Source organism: Anthonomus grandis, unplaced genomic scaffold, assembly GCF_022605725.1.
Source record: "Anthonomus grandis grandis unplaced genomic scaffold, icAntGran1.3 ctg00000850.1, whole genome shotgun sequence".
NCBI classification, from domain to species: Eukaryota; Metazoa; Arthropoda; class Insecta; order Coleoptera; family Curculionidae; genus Anthonomus; species Anthonomus grandis.
The window spans coordinates 1-18,586 of NW_026088603.1; the positions used below are offsets into that span (position 1 = coordinate 1).

At 33.6% G+C, this 18,586-nt stretch overlaps 1 protein-coding gene and 1 long non-coding RNA gene across 3 annotated transcripts; both read right to left on the reverse strand.

Moving 5' to 3' along the window:
• Positions 1 to 105: 105 nt before the first annotated feature.
• LOC126749807 (uncharacterized) lies at positions 106 to 3,059 on the reverse strand. The gene is made up of 3 exons (XR_007665373.1): positions 2,700 to 3,059; positions 2,488 to 2,626; positions 106 to 2,372 (listed from the first exon to the last, which is right to left on the reverse strand). It is a non-coding gene; the product is annotated as an uncharacterized LOC126749807 (long non-coding RNA).
• Positions 3,060 to 3,425: 366 nt separating this feature from the next.
• LOC126749808 (uncharacterized) lies at positions 3,426 to 8,518 on the reverse strand. 2 transcript variants are annotated; one of them, XM_050459479.1, is made up of 2 exons: positions 6,896 to 7,991; positions 3,426 to 5,078 (listed from the first exon to the last, which is right to left on the reverse strand). In XM_050459479.1, the coding sequence occupies exon 1, from the start codon at positions 7,975 to 7,977 to the stop codon at positions 6,928 to 6,930; it is 1,050 nt and encodes a 349-aa protein (XP_050315436.1). In that variant the 5' UTR covers positions 7,978 to 7,991; the 3' UTR covers positions 3,426 to 5,078; positions 6,896 to 6,927. The 2 variants fall into 2 exon arrangements, with proteins under 2 accessions (XP_050315436.1, XP_050315437.1); XM_050459480.1 differs by adding an exon at positions 8,211 to 8,518 and having other exon boundaries at positions 3,435 to 7,793.
• Positions 8,519 to 18,586: the final 10,068 nt, after the last annotated feature.

The window sequence follows — 18,586 nt, forward strand, 5'->3', positions numbered from 1 at the left end:
CAACTTGTTTACAGAATAAACAAGGCAGAGGCGTTTGCTATTCTTGCCGACGAAATAACAAATATTTCTACAGTCGAACAAGTTAGCATATGTGTAAGATACGTGAGTGATAATAACAAAATAAATGAAGATTTCTTACAGTTTATTCCAGCTGATAGTTTGACAGGTGAAAATGTATCAAACACAATCTTAAATAGCCTGGAAAGTTTTGGCGTGGATATAAACTACCTGGTGGGGCAAGGGTACGATGGAGCCAGTAACATGTCTGGAAAATTTAACGGAGTGCAAAAATTTATTCGACAAAGATGTCCAAAGGCTATTTATATACATTGTGCTGCACGTTCATTAAATCTGGCCATTTCCAAAGCATGTGAGGTTCAACAAATAAGAAATTGTCTTGGAGTTATTGAAAAACTATATACTTTTTTTAATACTCCAAAGCGCAAAAATGTGCTTTTAAGAAAATCGAAGAATCAAATGAACATCCATCTGCAAAAACCCTAAAGAGATTATGCGCAACTCGATGGATATCCAAATATGAAGCAGTGCAAGACTTCATGGAACTTTACAAATACGTCGTTGAAAGCTTGGAAGATATATCTGCTTGGAGGGATTCTGGGGATGCACCAGTTTTGCGTAATAGTCTTTTTGATTCCGACTTTTTAATAGCCCTCCAAGTAGTTAACCAGATCTTTAGTTTTGGTTTGCCACTTTGTCGGGTTCTGCAAAAAGTGGACATTGATTTAAAAGAGGCTGTAATGGTGACTGAAAATGTAATTTTATGCTTAAGGAAGCTGCGACTAGATGCTGACAAACATTTTGAAGGGCCTTTTAACAAAGCAGTGGTAAATTTTGTATCCTTTTTTTTTAATTTGAGATTATTTCACTTTTGTATTTATTTTTTAGGAAGTGGCGTCGAGTGTGGGCGCCGAAATTAAAGTAAAACGAATAACGCACAATATTATCACCTTCATCTATTGGAGAATCAACTGATTCAAGCAATAAGTTTAACAATTTGCTTGATTTATATTTACCCGATGTTATCCAAAAATTATCACAAAATCTGAAATAAAACTGTGGCATGAGCATTTAAACAATTTCCCAGAAATAAAAAACAAACGCCAAGCATTAGCTTGTTTGGAAGTTTGTAGTCAGCATGCCTATCCCAATGTACTGAAACTTCTAAAAAATTTTTTGTACATTGCCAGTGTCAACTTCGACGCCAGAACGTACATTTTCCACGTTAAAACGGATAAAAACGTATTTGAGTAATACTACCACCCAAACGCGGCTTAATGGATTGGCCATGCTATCAATTCATCGAGAAGAAGTAATATCTGTTGATGAAATTATTGATGATCTCGCTTTGAAGCCACGGCGTTTAGATTTTGTTTTGTAATTTCAAATTTAACGTAAAATAAATAAATTATGTTTATTCGTTTTTTTTTTATATCCCCCCCAAGCCCAAACTCTGGGTATGCCACTGTACCCAGAGGTACGCCACTGTACCAGAGACTATTCAAACCCTAAATAGTACAAATTGGGGTACTCAGGTAGAAAATTACTGAAGAGTGCGACGCTTATGGACGATCCTCGCTCCGACCGTTGCTAGGCCATGATGATTATGAAATGCGACGTTGACAAATATAATACCGATCTATGCTTGGTTCAATGTAAAATAGGGATCCCAGAAATTCCGATGTATGCCGAGCCGCTCCGATTAGGACGTTTGGGTTTTAGGAATTTTGCGCTTTAGGGATTTTGCAGCCATCTCCAAATATTTACCATGAATTCATGCTGAAAATGTCGTTTTTTTCGAGCATGTGGATTTTTGGAGTCCCACAAATGATTATTTGGTTTTCGGATTGTTTATCTAGCATAAATTGTGCAAACTGTATGCGAACTGGTAAATCTAGAGGTAGCAAACTTTGGACAGGAGTATAGTGATATGAACGGAGATTATCTTTCTTTAAAATTCTCCTTATTCCTGTTGCCGTACTTTACCGACGAGTACTGAGATCTGGTGTAACGAAGATTTTGTCTTTATTTTATAGTAATAAGGGTAAGCCCAGGCAGTCTTTTATAAGACAACTTAGATAATTGTGCTCCGTTAACATTTTAACCTCTAAATTTATAATTTACATAACAAAAAGATACATTTTAAGCTTTACCTGTGAGTCATGAGGGGTTTATAATTCTAAACATTCATAAAGAAACCAACTTAAAGAGGTTGCTAGCTTGATAGTATTCTGGAAAGGTTTGATTTCTTATAGGTTATGTCTAGTTCTCCGTTGACTATGTTGTAGTCTCTAGCCTTATTGTTTTCAGCCCTGGTTATTCTTAGGATAATAAAGAACCACAAATGCCTAAAACTGAGAGAGTTTTCATCACGATGCTTCCAGTTTTCCGGTTATTTTCATGAAATTTTCCTTTCATGCTGTTGCATTGTTTACATGTTCTATGTTGCAAGTTTTAAGGTTTACCTACCTTGGAAAGCCCTGTTAAATGAAGGGGTATGCCCGGTGTGGCAAAATATAATATAAATCATGATTTAGTTTCCCGCGGTTTTCCTGAAAAGCCGGTTTTCTTGTACACATGTGGCCAGCTTTTGTCCCGCTGTTTTCACCTAGAAATACCCGGTTTTGAGAGCTGAAACTAATTTTGTTTATCATAAAAGGTCATGGCCTATAAATCCGTACCGTTTTTATGAGGAAAAACTCTATTTTCATTAAGTTTTCCCAATTGCATTTTTATTCAACGATTGGTTCCAAGGATGTTCGTGAGTCGTCGGCATCCAAATTCCTGCGATGGGTATAAAAAAGTTCCAGGTCCACCAAGGATACACATTCGTCACAGTAAGGTCGTGCCATACCTTTCGAGCGAAGTACCAGTAACTTTTCCATATTTCAATACCGTTAAATTTTCAATATTTACGTTTAAATTTGTCTTGACGTTGACAGTGTGAATTGGGTTAGGTAAGAGCCACCTGTTGACAGTTGACCGGCCGCTTCCAAGCTCGCGTATTAAGATCTTTATCGAATCCGTTGCTATTGATATCGTTCCGTCCCGTTCCGTTTTATTTCATTTTAAAACTATGGTTTGGACACTATCTTTCTTCGTGTTTTGTAGGGCAAACCACAGTCGCGAATATTAGTAACTGGTGCCTGGACACTATCTTTCTTTGTGTTTTGTAGGGCAGGTAGTAAGCGGGTTATATTAATGAAATTATCGTGAAAATTATCCGCGTTACGGTATCTTAGTTACCATTTTTACAAGCTTGGAAGACGGTGGTAATTTATGTTTCCGCTGTTTTTATCTGTAATTAATTATTAGAATATTCATATTGATTCCGCTCCGCTTTATGAACTTTTAAAACTGTGGTTTGGACACTATCTTTCTTCGTGTTTTGTAGGGCAAGCCACAGTCGCGAATATTATTAACTGGTGCCTATAGGTAGGCGCGTTTATTAATTATTACTTGGCTTCTCAAGATGGTGAGAGACGAGTAATAACCGAGTCCGTGATGTCATAATTAAACGATCAATTGACTTACCTTAAGGATAATTGATCTATATTATATGAGTATTGCCGTTCGAAGAATTACAATAACTACTTGTAGTCGCAATTTTTTCTTAGCTCGGTCATCACGAATAATTTAAAGCAAATTCCCTTAGTACGTTCCACTTCCCTGCAACCCCACTCTAGCCCATATTCAGTCACCGCCACAACCAGTCTTCACTGCAATTTTGCTGAAAATTCTGGATCAACCTATCCGGGTGGGATACTGGGGTGGGTTTGTAATTCTTCGAACGGCAATACTCATATAATATAGATCAATTATCCTTAAGGTAAGTCAATTGATCGTTTAATTATATTTCGTATTGCCGTTCTCGAATTACAATAACTACTTGTAGATGTTCAAAGATAAAGATCTAGAATTTTCTCCAAAAATATATTTGTAACAAAATACAGTATTTGTACAAAATATAAATATAATATAATGAATTTTTTATATTAAAGGAACACAACAAACTACAAACACATAAGTATCTAAATCTATTATTTATAATGCACTATACCTAAGATCCCTTTAGCAAATGCTGCAGGATCTTCTGATAGGGGTCTATTGTAAAATCTCGCAAACGTGTTAGATTTTTGTGTCCAACCCGCTCTAGATCTTATAACCTCAATAGAAACTCCTGCCCTATAGGCTGCCGAAGTGGCTGCATGACGAGTACTGTAACCCGAAAATTGAGTGGTATTAATGCCACTAGCTGCAAGAGTAAGCTTAATCCATTTGCTTAATCTCTGTGCTGACACTGGATGAAAGGGTTTATTAACTGTTAGAATTAAGAAATCAGTGTCTGGGGAACGAAGATCCCTGGTTACCAGTATATATTGATCAATGACAGAGGCCACGCAGAGAGAAGCATTTTCTTTAAAATATGGGATTATCAATATTGGTTGAAATTTCTTATAAGATGAAGTTTTAAGTCTGTCTGAAATTTTTATTTCTAAACGATCTGGAAATCTAATGATATTTTGTAAACGTATACATGCCAAAGTTTGAAGCCTATGGCCTGTAATTAATGCTAATAATGTGACCAGCTTCATTGTTAATTGAAACCTAGAAATGTCAGACAAAGGATATAGACTGGATAGATGTAAAAGAACCGGATGTGGGTCCCACGTAGTTTGGTATTTTGGCCTAGATGGTTTTTGGTTATAGATGCCTTTCAAAAAACGTCTTATAATATTTTTCTCTGATGTTTCTATTGAAAAAAGTAGGACTATAGCCGCATGTTGCGAGTTAATAGTAGAGTAGGATGCGCCACTTTGAAATTGGGTGCTTAGAAAGTCCAAAACCAAATTTAATGAATATTGAAAAGGATTATGGTTTTTTGTGCTGCAAAAATCCCACCATTTCCTTAAGTATGCAGTATACTGCTTTAAAGTAGATGTGCTGATTGAATATTTAATAGCCTGAAGTCCTATTGCTAGGACACCTCGTCTGTGAAAAGCCTCCCGGATAAAATTCCAACCTCCAGGGAAAGGGTCTGCCAAAGTGGGTGACAGTCTCTGAAAGGTGAAGAAAGTAAACTTTGATCTGGTGTGAAAACTAAAGGTTTTGTTACAAGAAGTTTACGAAAGGTAGAGTACCATGGCTGGGTATTCCAGCGAGGAACTACTACTATTCCCTGGGCTCCTTCAGCAATGATCTTTTGTAAGCATTTTAATACAAGGCTAAATGGTGGGAAGGCATAGAAAAATTGACCTTCCCACGAAACAGTGAAAGCATCTACAGTGATAGAACTAGGATCTGGTTTCCATGAGATATATCTAGTACACTTTGCATTTAATTGTGATGCAAATAGGTCAATAGTAGGTTTACCAAAATACTGACATATCTTTTGAAAAGCATGATTTGATAATTCATATTCTGTATTAATTGAAGTCGATCGAGATTCCTTATCTGCATGGACATTATCTTTAGTATTAACATATGAGGCAACTAGGAAAATATTTCTAGTTTCACACCACAGCCAAATTTGTCTTGTGATATAATTAAGATTTTTAAACCTTACACTACCCATACGATTTATACAGGCTATGGCTGTCACATTATCTACTCTAAGTAGAATGGAACAATTTGATAAATCTGAAGCAAACGAACCAAGTGCGTTAAAAGCTGCTAGCAATTCCAAATAATTAATATGTTTTACTCTGTCACATGTGTGCCAAAAACCATGTGTAACTTTACTTAGACAATGAGCACCCCAACCCGTTAGAGAAGCATCTGTAAAAATCTCAAGGGCAAACACTGTATTTGTCACTATATGTGTACCATAATTATGAGTTAAGGTTTGATGCCACCATTGTAATTCAGATTTTATACAGTCTGAAAGTAATAAAGTTGACTGATAATTATGTCTATTAGAGCGTAATGCTAAATACTTTTTACGCTCTAAAATTTTTAAATGAACCCAACCATATTTAACAGCAGGACAAGCTGCTACAAATTTACCTATAAGTTGAGCCAGAGTTCAAATAGAGCATTTGTCCTTCGTTAAAAGTTTTAAAATTTGTGCCTGAATAAGAGTTGCCTTCTCGATGGGTAAAAGTACCTTAAATGATATGGAGTTATATGCAAAGCCCAGAAATGTACATGTCTGAGAAGGAACTAAATTACTTTTCTTGGAATTAAGTAAAAAACCTAAGGATTCCAGAAGATCTTTTGTAGCTTGGCAGTCTTTACAAGCTGTCTCAAAAGTTTTACTAATAATGAGAATGTCATCTAGATAAATAACACATACAATGCCATTAGACCTTAAGAATTTTACTACAGGTTTCATGATCTTTGTAAACACAAATGGCGCTGTGCAAAGACCAAACGGCAAACAGTTAAATTGATAATATGAACCTTTAAAATCAAAGGACAAATATTTTCTAAATCTTTTATTCACTGAAATCAAAAAATATGCATCTTTAATGTCAAGTGATGTAAAGAAACAATTTGGATATAATAATTTAAAGACTGTCCTATGATCCTCTAGTTTAAAATAAGGAGGTCGTAGAAAACGGTTCAAAGCTTTGAGATTTAATATAAATCTATAGGAACCCTCGGGTTTTGGAGCCAAGAAAATTGATGAAAAAAACTGACTAGATCTTGGATAAGTCTTTGACACTGCTCCTATCTGTAACAATTGAGTAATAACATCTTCCAATTGAGATGCCTCTGTTAATGTAAAACTTGATTTTGGTAAATAAGTTTGCACTGGTTTCTTCCTAAATGGAATCTTATATCCAGAAACCCAAGAGAGAACAGCATAATCATTAGTGATAAGAGCCCATTTTTCTAAATATTTAGAAAGGCGGCCCGCGTATTTCTTATTTACCTGGCTAGTTAATAACTGATCTGGTTCTTCTCTTAACGTGGAGGATATGCTCTCCTGGAATGGTGGGTTCCGCTCCCCTCCTCCTTTTTGAAACGAGTCCGGCGCTGTGAGCGCCGATAGTTTAAAGATGTTGATATACCTGAAGGACCGGCTTTAGGTTGATTGGTTTTTTGTACAACCGGAGATTTGGAAGTAGTATATTGTGGAACCCTAGCTTTCTTCCTTATACTGGAACCCAAACGTTGTTCTTCATTAGAGCTTTTTAATTGGTCCGGGAATGATTTTCCAAACAAAAATTCGTCTATCGGGCAATCATCCAGAATTTTCTTCACCCCAATGTCCAAAAAAGGAACAATACCATGACGTCGATGTAAAGACAGGGCGTGGAAAACATCCGAAAATATTTTAACAGAATCACATTTTTTTTCTAATTCTTTCTTTGCCTCTTCAGTTTCGGTTTTCTTGGCTACTTCATATTGTTGGTCAAGCGGAATCGCTATCGCGCTTATACCAGCTGCCAACTGGGATTGTAACTTTCTTAGGAAATTATCCTGTTTTAATGCGTTTGCATCCAGGCAAGATTTTATTTCTGGATTAATTATAGGTGGTTGAAGTGCTGTGCAGTTAGCAATACATGGATAAGAATCTATGATTGCATTACGATTTTCTTTATCAATTCCTTTAGTAAGAAAACCTGAGAGAAGAGCAGCTACATCAGAATTAATCTCAGGACCTTTAGTAACTGATGATTGGTTGCTTAATAAGGCTAAAATATCTTGCGCACCTTCATTAGCCAAACCAGCTGTTACTGCGGAAGTCGGTGTCACCAAATTTATTAATGGCGCATCCGAATCCGAGTCCGTCCCTGGTTCCTCATTTGAAAAACTTTCGGACGAACCTGCAATAAAGCAGAAATATATAAAACCATCTACGAACATCTGTGTGCATTTGTCGTAAATATTTACGCGATAAGAAAATTCCGACCGCCCCGACCTTGAGTTCATGTGAAAAAAAGGTGGACGGGGAATGCGACCCTTCGTCGCATCGAGACAAGTAAAAATCAATTTTAATACAGCATTCATGTGTATACTGTAAAAAAATTGTATGGCATTCTATTAACTAAACTTCATTTGAAAGTTCTAAATAATAGAAAATTACAGGAATTCATATGAATCCTATGGTAAATATACAGTTTAAGCATATCACCTATGTGAACACTACTGTAAATCACGCGGTCATTTGTCTGTTTTTCTTAAGAAATATAAGGGAACCTAAGAGAAATAACAAATAAATAGAATAGCAATATTTTACTTACTTGAGCTGTCCAATAATTCAAGTAATTTCTTTAGCTTTCTTTTCTTTTGTTTGATCGACACTTGTTTTGAAATTTTTCCCATTTTTCACAATTAAATGTTAAGATCAAAAATCTACGCGTCAACACCGAGCGCACGAAAAAATTGCAGTGAAGACTGGTTGTGGCGGTGACTGAATATGGGCTAGAGTGGGGTTGCAGGGAAGTGGAACGTACTAAGGGAATTTGCTTTAAATTATTCGTGATGACCGAGCTAAGAAAAAATTGCGACTACAAGTAGTTATTGTAATTCGAGAACGGCAATACGAAATATAATTACTATTCGTATAGCAACAGAGCAGAGACAAATATTGACCGATTGATTGGGATTGCTTCGCTTGATTGGTGTTGAGTTTCCGGCTTTGCTTAACGAATGTCATCCGTAACCGCTTGTACAATATAACTGCCTGTGCTTAATCATAGAAATTGGTAATGGGGATTGTTAGATTTTAAGGACACTTTTATTCATTTAGTTTTAAGCAACCAAATCTGTTACTTATTAGTATTTGTAATAATAAAGATTAAGAGCAATAAGATCTCATTATAACCGGACAGTCTACTTTCAATTTTTACCTGGTTTCTCCACTGTCTAAAGGCTTACCCGAGAGGCTAGAGGGGACTTTAAGCTCCTTTAATTACTTAGAGTGGCGCCCGAGGCATTTTGTCAACTTTTTCTCCTATAACTGTAAAGAAATAGTGAGGGGGCTTGACGGATACCCTGCGACGTCAAAGGTTAGCGGGTGGACATACGGCGAGTACGTAAGTACCCCCCACTACACTGGATTTTCCGAAAGACGAGCTAAAACCTCTTCTTCATCATCGACGTTGATATTTTTTGGAGCACTATTTAAGGTTTTAGAACGAAACTACCCTGTTTCGCCTAGGCGGTTATAAATACGTCTGAACAGTTTGTGATTGGGTTGTCTTCGATTGGGGTATAATTCTAAATACCTTTTGGCTGCACTTTAGTTTGAATGAGCAAAAACGCAAATCATATCACGCATTTCACTGTTGGAATATTCATTATGACGTGGAATTTTCTTATTTTGGAATTTTTACTACAAATAATACACTCTTACTTAGTGACAGTAAAATTGTCATATAATTTCTATACACGAAAAACTGATAAGTGCTGACACAAGCCTACTTGAAAAAAAGTCAATGTCATAACGGTGGCTTAGGATTTTTTACGCTGAATGTTTAAAATGCAAATAACTTAAAAACTGATAGAGTTATATGAAATAAACAAGAGTACCTTTTTTATTCAAAATTTAATTGCCTTTTAGACTTTCTAGTTATTTTAGCCATAACTGATTAAGCAAAAAAATATGTTTTAATTTATTTAAATAATACGGTGTAACTAGCGCCCGGTATAAAACATATAAAGTCGCCAATTTTCAAGACGATACTGCTTAAAATCACAAAATTATTAAGAAATTTCAAATTAAAATTCCAATTTTAAATACCCTCTATCTCGTGAATCTCCAAATTTTTTAGACATGTTAAGCTCAATCGCCATATTTTGGTATGTAGTATCTCCAGTTCAGAGATTGCCCATTCTTAATTAATCACCCTGTATACTTGACATTACTTCCCAGAATAAGGGAAATAATAATTTAAATTCAAAATTGTTGGCTCAAAGATTAATACATATAAGACACTTTATTAATTAAATTTAGTTTAAAAACTACCTGAATTAACATCTATCCTAACAACCTGCTGTTAAGCTTAATGATATGATTTCGTGAGCTCTCTACTAATGCCAGAAAATTTGTAGAGTAATAAAGAAGTAGGCTGTGCTATATACTGTCAAAAACCAATTTAAGTTTACATCATGAGATTTGTTTTGAATCAATTGATCTTTTACTTCAAATTAAAGTTAACCCTGGAATGCTACTTATGGTACATTTGTACCCCATCATTAATCATATCTCAAGTTAAATGGAAGTGGGCGGGGGAACGAACGCCGACGTCTTATTAGTTTCAAGACGCGGCAAGTCAGTTCGCGTGCGACAATTGACATTGGCACACGGTTTTTTCTTTTCGAGATTTGTGATATTTGGGGTTAGCGCGTACCCCAGTGTAGCAGTTTAGGTTAAATATACTCTGTGATTATTTCGCTTCTCAGTAGATTTTGGTGATTATTATTATATGATTAAGTATCTTTTTTTTAAAAAATATTACTAAAATATGTCTATAATACTTTGAAAATATTTTAGTTTTTTTTTTAAGATATTATATTTTTCTTTGATTTTTAAGTTATTATTGATTTTCTTTGTTAGGCTGCACGAATAATGGCTCTGCAGAAAAAGTTCTTCAATCTAACAAAGCCTGAAGATGTCGGAGAAATTCATCGCATTCTCTATGAATCTGATTCAGACAGTTTTTCGGATGACAGCGAGGAGGAAGATGCCATTATACCTGATTTTAGAGAGGAGCCAGAAGAGGATGAAATACGCGGCACTCAAATCAACCTTAATTCTTTTATTGCACACCAAAACGAAATCTGGTTTTGTATTTACCTGGAAACAAAAACGAAGCAAAACATATAACATCGGGAACTGAAGCTTGGAAATTATGTTTCACTCAAGAAAATTTTGATAAATATACCCAATATACTAATAACGAGATCTAAGTTCAACGATTGAAATATTCAAATAAGAACGATGACCAAGATACTGATGCATCTGTTATTACGCCAGTAGGTAAGAGACCCTCTTGGACTAAGGATACAAACAGCATTGAACTCCAAGCACTTTTCGGACTATTTTATTATACCGGTTTTATGAAAATGGCCAGAGTTTTGACCAAGGAGCTATTTGATAAAGACACAGGAATTCCAATATTCCGTGCTACCATGCTCGAGGCACGTTTCAGGTTTTTGATAAACTGTCTTCGCTTTGATGATAAGCAGTCCAGAGCTGAAAGAAAAGAAACTGATAAGCTTGCAGCTTTTCGAGAGGTATTTGAGAGGTCAATCGTTAAAATTTAAAACCTATATACTCCTTCAAAATATATTACAATTGATGAACAATTGGTTGGTTTTAGAGGCCGATGTCCTTTTAAAATGTACATCCCTTCAAAGCCCAATAAATACGGAACCAAAATTGTGTTGTCCTGTGATGCTAAAACAGCTTTTGCACTTGATGCTGAAATTTATATAGGAAAAGGTTCCACACCAACTGATGTTCCTGTAGCTCAGTATTACTGTAATAAGCTAACCAGTTCTGTCCAAGGAACAAATAGGAACTTGACCATGGATAACTGGTTTACTGCTATTAAGACCGCGAAACATCTTTTGGAGAGGAAAATTACCATTGTTGGTACTATAAGAAAAAGAAATTCCTGAGTCGTTTTTGGAACTCAAAGAAAGGAATCAAAATTCTGCCATGTTTTACTACAGTGGACATCTGACACTGTTATCATACTGTCCACCCAAGAGTGCTAAAAAAGCAGTAATTATGCTTTCGACAATGCACGAAAAAGGTGATGAGCCATTTACGACCAAGTTACCAGAAATTATTTAAGTCGTTTGGAAGCTCCAACTTTGAGGCGCGAACTCCGTGAAACTATATGTAGGGTCCTCAAGATAACCACTTCAGAAGAAGTACCTACTAGGCTTACAACAATAGTGGGTAGGTGTGTGCTTTGTCCCAGAAGAGAGGATCGAAAATCGAGAGTAAGCTGTGCTGTATGCAAAAAGTTCGTGTGTTTACAACATCAAAAAAAATATGCTCAGTGTGTGCCGCATGAACATTTTATTATGGATGTGCGTTAAAAGTGTTCTTAGAGACTCGGTTTAAGTTATTATTTTTCTGTAAGTGAATAAATTTTTCATTTTTCTAAAATACGACGTGTTTTATTTGGGGTACGGTTGTACCCCTGTGAAGCAGATGCAGAGTCGGAAATAAGTGTAGCATTCCAGGGTTAAAAATTTTTTATGAATCTTCTGAAAAAAAAATCCACGTTGTGAAATGCGAAATTTCTTAATTTATAAAATATGATATATTCACAAATTAAATAATTTTATATCAAAACTGCATGTATAATAATAAAGGTAATCTATATTTCATTGAAAAAGCAAACATACTCTCAATGGTCAAATATATACTAGTAGTTAAGTGTATAAAGCAGGTGTTCAGCGTAATCCCTAATATTTGAATACTTTCAATTAAATGAATTTTAGCCCTGCCACTGGACTCCCGTTTACAAACAAACTCCTTAAATAGGATTTAATGTGAAAATCGATTGGATTTTGTGAGCTGGATACAATTAATTTCGCACAGGTCTGTTTTTGTACCAGAATAAAACAAACGTGAATTCAGACGCTTAATATACGTAATAAAACACAGAATGTTTGGATAAAAAAAATTACGTAAAACTCAACTTAATTAGTTGAAGGCCAGTTTTTAAAAGCAATTATATTTTAATTATAAAAGCATTTTAGCCGTTAGACCATTAGGGACACTTCAAAGTTGTACTTACCGTTAGATTTGTTGGCGCCTCCATTTGATCACCGCCAGTAATTATTGTCCTGATAGTATTTGGGTTGATTTTTATGTTGTCTAGTCCGTTTTCACTTAGAATTGTTATTGCAAAGTCATATTTAGTACAGTATTCCAAATCTTCTATAATTACGCTCTGGTTTGGCGTCGTTATTTTTGGATCTAAAAAAGCATAAAAAGTAAATATTATATATAAGGGGTACTCCTTAACTTAAAATTTATACAGGTGTGTATTCTAAATTGCCATACTTTACAGATATAAGTTTGTTTTCTGTTTTTGGTTTCCAAATTAGTCTTCTGGATTATATCGATGTTTCAATAAAAATTGAATGTTTTTCATAATTATGATAAATTCAAATTTTATCTTGTCATACGTCTTACTTCGAGGGGGCGAAATAACTATTTTATGTGCATTTTTATTATATTTTCATTTTAAACAATTCGATCATCTTATTTCTACTTAAAACAAGTATACATAATAAAAGTCACTACAAGCAATTTTCTACGATAATATTAATAATAATAATAATAATAATAAATATTTTTTATTTGCATAGAAGAAACAAAAAAAATACAAGTTTACAAAATCTAGCAATAAATTTACGCAAATAAAAGGCCTACAAATTCAGAATTCTGCCATGGCAGATTCTGGTCTTTAACATTGTGGCCCCACACTTCATTAAAAAAAAATGGTAATTTCAGTAACGCTCATTAACAGTAACGCTTAACTAATAACTGATTAAATACAGCTTTTTCTTTAATCATATACTTAATAAACCTACATAATACTACATAAGAGTTCTAAATTCTAAATTTGACAGTTTACCATCAAGCAAAACAATACACACTGCAAATACCCAAAAAACAGATTAAATTTTTTGTTAAATAACAAAAAATTAAAAAATTATTGCAGACAATAAATAAATAACTAAAATGATCCCAATACCAAAAATTGTAATAAATTACTTAAGAAAACAACCATTCAAAAAGTTAAAAAAAAAACTTAAATTATATACCCTGCTGATTCATTAGATTTACAATCATCCTCCTACGAAAAGTATTACAAGAAATTAATAATTGGTCCGGATCCAAATTTAAAGAATTTATTTGATAAGCAAAATTGTAAGAAAATGATCGTTTAAATAACTGTGTTTTATGTCTCGGAATGAGAATAGTATTTCTTCTTAAATTTAAATGGTGTACATCATTTCTAAAAGTTATTTTTTGATAGAGATAGGGCGGACTACGATATATTAAAATTTTATAAAAAAATGTTAAAGAATGAGCAATTCTTCGATTATGCATATTAAGCCATCCAAGTTCGTGAAGTTTATGGGAAATGCGGTTTCTCCTGCGAATGCCAAATATTAGTCGAATGCAAGAGTTTTGGAGCTTTTGCAGTCTACCCCTATCCTCATAATCAAGACACCAGCCATACACTACATCACAGTAATTACAATGTGAAAGGACCAATGAATCACATAAAAGCTTCTTAATATCTTTACTTAAATAGTGTTTATGCAAATAAATTAATTTCAAAGCAAGATATGCCTTTTTAATAATATTAGACACGTGATGTTTAAAACGAATATTATTATCTACTATAAGGCCCAAACTCTTACATTTGTCAACAACTGGAATTCTTTCGTCTCCCAATTTAATGTTTATACCATTTAAAATATTATTTACATTAGTTCGATTACCTATGAACATTATAGATGACTTCGAAGGATTTAATTTTAATAAATGCTTTGAAGAAACATCACAAATAGCTTGTAAATCTTAATTAATTTTAAACTCAGCCATTTTAAAATCTTTTGGTAAAAATGAACAATATAACTGCGTGTCGTCTGCGTAAAAATGATGGGCACAATGCTTTAATTGAAGATAAAATCTAGACGTGTAAATGATAAAAAACAAGGGTCCTAAAATACTACCCTGAAGCACACCACTTTCAACTTCCAAAGGATCAGATATGTCGTTATCTATTTTAACACGTTGAATCCTATTATTTAAATAAGAGGCAATTAAATTAATAGCAGCATCAGAAAAGCCAATATAATGAAACAAAGACTTTAAAATTGAGTGGCTAACGAAATCAAAAGCTTTAGTATAATCCAACAACACCAGAGCAGAAATCTTACCCTCATCCCTAGCCCGAATTACGTCATCAATAACGTCCGCCATAGCCGAAGTACAACTATAATTTGTTCTAAATCCAGATTGCTTAGGTGGTAAAATATCATTATTATTAAGAAAACTACGAATTTGAGAGTCTAGAATGCGTTCGAGAATTTTTGAAAACGTTGGTAAAATACTGATAGACCTAAATTGACTAAAATCTGTTGGACTATGCACTTTCGGCAATGGCAACACAAAGGCTTCTTTCCAGCATTTGGGAAAGTAGTTTTTATTAATACACTCGTTAACAATATGTAAAATAAATGGTATAATAAAAGGACAGCATAGTTGAATTAACGAAATATTAAGATTATCCACCCCGAATGCTTTAGACTTAATACGTAATATAATTGCAGAAATAGTATTATAATCAGTGGGATGAAAAGAAAACTTATTTAAGGTTTGTAATGCATTCTGATCATAAAAATTAATTAACTCATCACAATTATCAATATTTGTCACTCTTGTACTATCTATAAAATATGAAATTGTTGGTATTTACAAAAGATTTAGGAATTTGCTTCTGCTTTGATGGCAATATTTTTCTTAGTTCACGCCACATGTCCTTGTATGTACAATTCTCAAATTTATCACTATAAAAAGCCCTTTTTTCCGCTCTAATCGCTGTTGTTGTATAGTTTCTAAGCTGTTTGTAATAATTCCATTTAGCTGGCAGTTTAGTTGTTTTAAAATCCTTTAATGCCTTATTTCTTAATTTTTGCAATAGTTTAATATTATCTGTCAGCCACGGAGAATCTTTTTTTTTTCGAACAACTATAGTTTTAATAGGAGCATGCTTGTCGAATAATTTGAGTAAATTATTGTTTAAAAAATGTATCTTATCATCTATGGATTCGAATTCATATATTAAATGAAATGGAACAGCCTCCAAATCCTCTTGAAAGTTGTTTAGGTTTATGTCTTTTAAGGATCTATAAGATACAATGTGCGGTTGTACAATAGACTCCGTCACATTAAATTCACAAAAAACGCCAAAATGGTCAGAAAATGTAGAGCTTATTATGCCAGATTTCAAAATGCCAACATGATTTGTAAAAATAAGATCTATAATTGAACTAGTGTTGTTGGTCATACGAGTATGCTCGGTTATAAGTTGCTTCAAATCGAAAGTTTCACACAAAGAAATAAGCTGAGTTGCATGACTGTAATTTAATTTAGATATATCAATGTTAAAATCACCTAGACACGTTATATTATCCGATTATTATTACGATTAATAATTTTTTAAATTATTGGAGCAAGGCTAATACATTTCTATAGTTCTAATAGTAAACAATATGGCGGGCGACGATGACTCTTCAAAAGTCGCTTCCCAAAAATCTTGCAAATATTGCCTAAAAACAGTAATGAATACAGTTGCAAAGTGTGTGAATTGCAAAGAATCATTCCATACATCGTGTGCGTTAAGGGTGCCCGGATTGATAGCAGTAGGGAAAAATAATCTCGTAAAATGTTGTGAAAGCAACATTGAGGTTATGACAGGTGAAAGGGTCCGAAAACTGTTGGAAGCCAAAGAAAAAATTGAAATATTAAACAGTAAACACGATAAAAAAAAAACTAAAACGTCATCGGCGTTGACGTCAAATAAAGAAAATCTCAACAAAGACGCCACTAAAAAGCACCCGATTCCCGCCGGTGATTGTGTATGTTCGGAGAAAAATTCTAAAAAAGGAGAGTTTGTTGGTTGTTTACTTTCGTAAAAAAGCTCCAACTAATTTGATCGATTATTGCGACTATACTGAACTTTCCTTTGTTTCTTTGTGAAATATTTACCATATTGTTGCTTATAGTGTTTTAAAATAATACTTGAAAAGCTGTATTAATTCCAATTCAGCGATTTTAGGTGTAAAGATGGACGGCCCTACTCAAAACCATCAGAATCAGGACCAAAAACTATCAACAAAAATATGTGCCACTTATGCAGTAAAATGTTCTCTCCCATTTCAGCTAAGAACAAACATATTAAGGTTATTCATAAGCAGCAACCCAGATAACCCAAAGTCACACATTTCTTGTCCCTTTTGCAAAGTAGGTAGAGAGTATAGTAGAGACTAAATATTCCTGTGAGACTTACAAAAAACTTGAAGTTCATTTACCGGTAAGTCATGATATCAAAATAGTCCTCAACTTTCCATTTTTCCAGCGAAGAAAGATTTGAGGAATAGTTAAGAGAGCATAAAATATGCACAAACTATGCACTTGTTCGCACAAGGAAAATCGAAGACAAGATTGTAAAAGTATATTGTTGCAATCGAAGCGATTTTAAAGGTAAATTTGTAGCAATTTCAATTCAAGCAAAGTATTTATTATATACTGTACATATTCATTGTACTATTTAGTGAAAGATTGCTAAACATGTACTTAATATGTAGCTGTTTCTAGGATTTCAAAGCAAATGTAGTAAGAGAACAATAAAATGTAGTGGTTTTATTAAAATGAATGATGTATGTCCTTCTCGTTTAAATGTCAAGATTTATGGCGCAGGTAACATTATATAGTCCTTTAGGGTATCCACACAACGGGCCTGGATGATCACCAGTAGCATGCCTGTAAGCTTTATTTTTGTATTGTCTTTATGGTGTGTGAGCAAAGGAAGGGAAGCGATTCTGTTTTAAGTGAACTCCTTGGGGAATGTTCTTCCAATAATATTGAAGCTAGCCATAGTGTAGAAATTGAAACGTTTGTTAATGAGAAGCCGACTGAAAATCAACAAGTAGCAGTGCAACGATTGAACAAGCAATCAACAAGAGACATTGAAATTGAGAATGTATCAAACTTTTTAAGATCTTTAAATGATGAAACTTATGATAAGTAAGTTATCTTTTTATAAAATTATATAAGATGTATTAACATATACCTGTAAATGTTTAGGTACACGAGACAACTGACATCAATGATGGAACAGGTAAATAAGACAAATACAGGTAAACGAAAAATGGACAAACAAGTTTATTTTCCATCAAAGAAGAAGGAGCAGTAAATAAAAATAATAAATTGTACATTCTTTTCTATTTATCAGTATTTTTTTTATATAATAGTGGGTATATTTTTATAGTTTTAAGTATATATGTATATGTGTATTTTAATTTTGTATGTAAGTTTTAGGCAAGTATTTGAAAAAATATTACCTATCTCATAAGTTTCTTGCAGTCTCTTCTTATGAGTATTAATTGAAACTGCAAATTGTAAATTAATATTTTAGCATAAAATAAATAAGTTTCTTTTCAACTCAAGTCATATACTTGTCTTTGCAGCATTTATAAAATAAAACATATGGTACATTTATATAACAGTACTAATTAAATCCATTGTGTTTTCACTTACCAAAATTACCTCTCTACCTAGGTATAAAAGTTATTTAAAAAAATAGGTACTTATTTCAAAAAGATTAATAACATTTATATATTAATATTAAAATTAAAGTAAAATACTACAATATTTTATAAATTTTGTTTTCCATTTATTTATTTTTTCTAAATATACAATACCCTATTGTTTAAGTTGGGCTTTTCCTTTTAGTATGTCTACATATAGAGAACTTAAAAAAATAATAGTCATTTGTATAACCAAAGGGAGCAAAGTGCATAATTTCCTTACGTGGATGAAGTTTGATCCAGCAAAAGCATCCACAGT